This window comes from Sceloporus occidentalis, unplaced genomic scaffold (assembly GCF_023333645.1).
Source record: "Sceloporus occidentalis isolate IW3139 unplaced genomic scaffold, rSceOcc1.0.p SCAF_375, whole genome shotgun sequence".
Classification (NCBI taxonomy): Eukaryota; Metazoa; Chordata; class Lepidosauria; order Squamata; family Phrynosomatidae; genus Sceloporus; species Sceloporus occidentalis.
The window spans coordinates 274,791-281,197 of NW_028317355.1; the positions used below are offsets into that span (position 1 = coordinate 274,791).

Genomic DNA, 6,407 nt, shown 5'->3' on the forward strand with positions numbered 1-6,407 from the left:
AGAGTTATTGAAGCTGAGAGATCTTCTTTAACGTTCAGAAAAAGGAATAAAATTGCTTAAGATCTACAAAATTGTGTCCTCACTATTTAGATATTTTGACACTAGAAGCTACATGAAAATTTGCTTTTTTTCCACAGATAAATCACACTTTATAAACAAGAATTTTATTTATGGCACTAGAAATACACAAATTACTCGAAGATTTATTCCCCAGCCTGCGCAAGAAACATTTCCCGCGTAATTGCACTTTTTATTTATTTATATACACCGTAAAGAAGGAGGAAAAAAAAGCGGTGCTGTTGTCACCGGTAAATATCTCTTTCTAAACTCAGGTTTTTGCATTAATTCGGAGAGTCCGTTTGACTCCAAAAACATCACAATTCCTTTATTTTATTTGCAATCGGAATCAAAGTGAATATTCAAAGTTAAAAAAAACAACGTTATTTTCAACGTAATTCTGGATTTTGTGCGCTTGCAGACCATCTCGATGGCTCCAGATGCATTGGGAAGTCACCTGCCTATGGTTCAAAACATAATTACAGGGGAAGTCCCAACTCTGAATACAGGTACCGTACCATTCAAAAGTTTGGGGTCACTTGTTTTTGAAAGAAAAGCAAATTTTGACCATTAAAATAACATGAAATGGATCAGAAATCCAGCGCAGACGGGGTTAATGTTGTAAATGACTATTGTAGCACGGAACAGGTGATTTTTAATGGAATCTCTTCCTAGGAGTACAGAGACCCTTTATCACTCCCATCACACCCGTGTTCCGATGGCCCTTTATCACTCCCATCACACCCGTGTTCCAATGGCCATCACTCTCATCACTCCTGTGTTCCAACATCGTGTTCGCTGATCCAAGTTTAAGTTTAAAAGGCTAATTGATTGTTAGAAACCCTTTTATAATTATGTTACGGCCAGAAATGTCCTTTTCCATAAACTTTTGAACGGTAGGGTACAGCAGTCATTCGTTTTTCAAGATGACCGCATTATACAGCGGATCACATCATCCCAACCCATGAATACAAGAGAGAGCATTTACAGATTCCCGCTTTAGAAAGTGTTTTAAATACAAAAAAATATGTATTACGAGACAGCGTGGATCAGAGTACGGGGTGTAGCTAAGCCCTTGCGTTCGGTCAATAGACTTGGACATCAATAGACCGTACAGGTTAAAGACCAAAAGCTTAAAGGACGTTTAAGGTCATCACAACTAATGATCTAAACGGCATGATAAAAATCAGCGAGGGTTTCTCATGCACCTATTAGGTCGTTTGCATTTTGTTAACTTCATTTACCACCAACGCACTTCACAAAATAAAGATAACTTTCTTTTTGGAATATTCTATCACGCTCCGGGAGGTTAGAGGCGGCCGGGAACAAAAACAAAAAACCTATTAACCTCCATCTTTGAATTTCTGGAACCCGACAACTTTTCCTATCCGTATATTCTAGATTTAAGGTAATTTATTAACTTCTAAACATTAGCAGCCTTTTGCGGAAGCCGATAATTGGGCTATTCACTACCAGAGCAGCGCCACGAGAGAGAAAAGAGAAAAAGAAAACGTAAGCAGCACCTTAAAGCAGGATTACGGCTGGCCGCTCCTGCCACGTTCACATTTATGTCAGCCTGCCGGTCTGAATGGGGACTTTATTATGCTGGGAGCAAAGCCTTACCCCGCACAGAATTATAGGGGGGTCAGTAAAGAGTATACAGATCTAGCCTCATAGGAGCGAGTATATAGAAGAACCCTCCGCCCCTGTTATTTAAGGCAACACTTAAGTGGTAGTAGAGACAGGTAGAGCATCATCCAGCATCCCCTGCTTTGGGTAGAATATGCACTTTAAACAAAAAAAAATAAAAAAATCTAATAGGCATTGAAGGGCACAAGAATTCTATTAAAAAATATCCATAAGATTTCATTAGGGATTCAGCATCTAATTGGAATCTGGCAAGAACCTGCGCCATGTTTGACGAGACGAACACCAAATGCTTGCGCTGGTCAGCAGCGCCGCCTTAAAAAAAAAAAACAAAAAAAACCCCAGATGTCCCAGAGTGGTATTTAAGGTGGCACGCAGCTCGATTCTCAATGAAAAGGCTAAAACGGCGAGGGTTAAACCTGGAGAACGGATGTAGAGGCTCCCAAGAGAGAGAGGTTATCGTTAAGTCCCAAGTAAAAAAAGAGAAAGCCAGCCAATCAGAAGTGTTCTAAGCACAAGAGCTCACATAGGGTAGCCACTCAAGAAAATTCAACCCCCCATTGAAGTATTGCTGTTTAGGTAACGGTCCGCTTAAGGAACCCCCTTAAAGAAGAAATAGAGGGAATCTCCTTTGATAAGAATAAAAGCGTCGCACAAAAATACAGATTCCTCTTTTATTGAGGTGGCATTAAAAAAAAAAAAAAAAATTGGGGTATGAAATTATATATAATCATTGGGGGGGAAAAAAAAAATTGTCAAAACACTGACAATTTGGGAGGGGGAAAAAAAATATTAAAATTGGACGCAATAAAAATGTATTTCTTTATTTTTTTTTTTTAAACCATATTCGAACGGGAACCGGTCGCCCTTCCAAGTATCGGCGGGCAGTTGGGATACGATTGAGCTTTATCTGCTGATTGAGACCAGAGGGCATTCATTAGTGTTGAAGCCAGTGTGCAACAGGGCTGCGCGGGTTAATACTTCCGGTAGTTCACTTGGAAGTCGCCAGTGTTCAGTCGAGGGCGAGGAAGGTCCCCGAAGGGTTGGGTGGTGTCGTGAGCAAGGGCGCGCATGCTGGCAGCGATTCTTTCCAGGTCGGGAGAAGGAAGCTGGGTAGACGAGAAGAAAGGCAGCTGAATAAGCGCAAGTTATGATATAAGCACTAGGCATGGTCAGACCAATCACAGGAGCCATGCTGACCAATAGCCAGTTCCTTACATCACATGACACCAATCCAGTATTAAAGAACAGGGAGGAATAATCATGCAGATCCTGAGAAAACAAGTTAGATGGCTGCTTCAAATGGACACACAAGGTGGGCATCTAATATTACATGTTCAAACCTCTAATATATAGGATATACTTAAACATGTAAATAGTTAGTGTGATGACAAGGGGAAAAAAAGATAGTGGATTCTAAGACCCTATACTACAAGAAGAAAGGCCATGTTGAGGAGATTGATAGGAGCTGTGATCATTAGCATTGAGGAGCTTAACTGCCCCATGACCAGAATACCCACCCTGCCCGTATCTTCATCCGAAGACTTATTGCTCTGCCTTTTGTCCTTGAACCCCCAGACAGGCACGGTGACCGGGAGAGACTTGGCATATTGCTGAATGTTGCGTTGCAGAGGCAACTGCCCCGGGACATCCTCAGTCAGGCTCCCATCTGTAACATAAGGGGGGCAGAAGTTACCAGACCAGCCAACGTCACATGTACGTAAATCGTTTTTTTAGAGTTCACATCGAAGGGGTAATAATCCCATCGGGAAGCATCGTCTGCTTTAGAGAAGGGCAGGCTTTGGGGCTTGAAGCTTAGACACCAAGCGGGGATACGAAGGTGGACTATTAAGCAACCGAGGGTTGGGCAAGACGTGCATGGAAGACTAACTACTAGAGCATATCAAATTAAGCTTACTACAGCCTGGGTAGAGAAAATAAGGCTGGCTTCTAAGATCCATGGTTTTAAATGGTTAATGTAAATGAAATAGGACAACAAAGCAGAGCTCTGTAGTTGTCAGTAGGGGGTCAGATCTGCAGAAGAACCTTGAGAAGATCACAAAGTGCCCCCCCCCCCCCGGCTCATTTAACCAAGCATGCTTACCGTCCGTGCTCTCTTCAGGGTCCGATTCAAAGAAGGGTTCACAATCCTGGCTGTTGGAATCCTCATCCATTACAAACAGTCCTGTAAGCAAGAAAGTTTAGGCTCAGTATAACTGGAGACGTAGATGCTGTACGGTGATTACGCGATTCCTATAGAGTCATCCAGAGAAATATTGCGCAAGTGGCAGTGAACATGGGGAGGGAAAAAACAAAAAAATAAAAAAACAAAGACACCTCACTTAGTCCCTTCTTGTGTTATGGCTACCCCACCCCATGCATGTTCTACCGTTGACTTAACACTAGATGCGGCAGAACACATGCTAAGCTTGTCGTTGACATAGAAGATTCTCACTACGAATCTACAGCAATACCTACATTTAAGAGCCACGATCTCTAAAGGCAAAGAGGTTCTGTATTTAGCGGACCGGGATTAAAGGAATTCACTTCACTCAATCACCCAATATTTTTTGGCGAGCCAAGCTGGCATCTCAGTAGGGAGCGCTCCGAAATCCGCATAGCCCGGCACATTTCATTCCCCGCTGACTTTGATGGGAAAAAGCATTTCCACAGCTGAACACGGCAGGGGTTCTATCAAGAAACACAGCAGCTCCCATGCTACTGAAAAGTCATCTATACAACCCTAAAATCGGGCCACTAGTCACAGGATTAAAATGTTCTAAACTAATTAACCCCCCCCCCCCCCCCTTAAGAGATATATATTATATTCTTCAACAGGGAGGGCAAGGGCTGCCTTAGTGCCAACTGCTCCTATATCTACAGATGAAGGTGGGACTCGTAACGCCATCGGCCGGTCGCTCTCAGGAATTATTACATTCAACGGGAGACACAACGAGCGCTTGGCCAACCACAGCAAGCAAGGCCTTCATGAACATGAAGAAGCAGGTTAGTTTAGCAGCCAGAACTTATTAGATGAGGGGTTTGTGCGCTGGTCAAGAAACACGCAACCCCAGTGCCGTCGCATTACAAAAGGTCCTCCGCACCAAGCTTTACAGCCCTCACCTGCCGAGTCACTGGCCGCATGTTCAGATGCCTTCTGTAGGTGGCCTTGCTGATTGTAGTCCTCGTCAACCTTTCCTTCTAACTTTGTCATTTGGTCAGGCATTTGGCTCTGGGGAATGGGCTTAGCAAAGTCATTGTCTTCCACCGAGAGGAAGCCCTCTTTACCGTAGATGGAGGGGTAGCTCTTTGAGTAAGAGTTCTGCTTGCCCGATGAGGTTTCCTTGTTGCCTTTGTAAATAGGTATTGGGCTGGTGAATACAGTGGTTTTGTGTACTACAGCAATGTCATCAAGGTATCGCTGGGTGGCCTCTAGGAGAACGCCGCTGCCATGGATAGTGTAGGCGAAGGAGGACACCAACTTGGGCTTGTAGGCAGTGATAAGCACAATGTCATTTCCGGTTTGTCTGCGGTAATGCTCTGCGGCGCGGATCAGAACTTCCCAGGCATCTTTGTGATTGTCAGTCATGTCTGTCATGGTGAGAAGATGTTTTGTACCCTGTGTAGAAGACAAAGAGGATTAAGCATTTGGCGTTGGTTCAGAACAAGCTACTGAAATCCAAACTAGAGGTTTCGAAGAAAGCATGATACATGTTTTCAGTATAGACTCAAAGGGAAAGTCCATAGAAAATATTTCCGAGCCTATACCCCGGCACTGTATACAGCAATGTTGGTCGGTGACAAAAACCTGGTTTTCCACCATGTCTGGAGGCCGCCATTGTTTCCGATCATGTGATTTTTTTGGGGGGGGTCGACTTTCCCGGCTCAAATGCCGCACTGAGCTGCCACTTTAAATCGGCACCAAATAGTTCATGGAGCGTCACTGATCTGGACGTCGGATCTCAAGACAACACCTTCGCACTCAGAGCCCGGTAAGAATTTCAGTTATATGGAGGGTTTTGGTGTATGCGTTACTTTTAACCCGCATTTTTTTTTCTCTATATAGCGTGCCAATTATAACTTTTAACGGATACCAAAATAGATAAGTTACATGTATTCAAAGGAGGACATTAAAAATCACAGCATCCCCCCGTGCAGATGGAAGGTGAACGCTTTGCATGTTTCTGGCAGGGGCCAGTTGCTAACAATAGATAGAGTTACAGAAGCACAACGCACCCTCTACTAGTGTTGAAAGCTGTATGCAGCTTTATACAGATCTGAAGCGTGGCGGGGGTAGAAAAACTGTTTTTTAGGTTTAGGTCGCACTGCATGGCGGTTTAAAGGGAACCTGGGGATCTACATTACCCAGAAGCAACAGTACAGGTCCCTCTCACAACCTAACGCGGCACGGCTTCTGCTCCAAGACACGAGTTTAAATGGTTTTACATCAGCGTACGGATAAAATATTCCTGGAGGCATTTATGCAGAATATACGGACATGGCTAGTATGTTACTAAACAGTTTTCTGGCTTAACACAGAATCTGCCATCAGATCGGCCCCATTCGGCCCCCCATTTCTCCCACCGTAAAGACCCGAACCTTAATCAGTCGTTAGTTAGTCTTAGATTCAGGAGCCATATACGCATCCCCGTACATGTTTAAGTTCACCGCAGGGCTGCGGGCGTAAGATCCGACACCGTTCT

General features: G+C 43.9%; 1 protein-coding gene across 1 annotated transcript; it reads right to left on the minus strand.

The window, feature by feature from the left end:
- Window positions 1–2,678: 2,678 nt before the first annotated feature.
- On the minus strand, window positions 2,679–5,302 carry LOC149273456 (proline-rich AKT1 substrate 1-like). Its single transcript, XM_089506317.1, has 4 exons — window positions 4,828–5,302; window positions 3,809–3,889; window positions 3,225–3,373; window positions 2,679–2,813 (listed from the first exon to the last, which is right to left on the minus strand). The coding sequence occupies exons 1-4, from the start codon at window positions 5,300–5,302 to the stop codon at window positions 2,679–2,681; spliced, it is 840 nt and encodes a 279-aa protein (XP_089362443.1).
- Window positions 5,303–6,407: the final 1,105 nt, after the last annotated feature.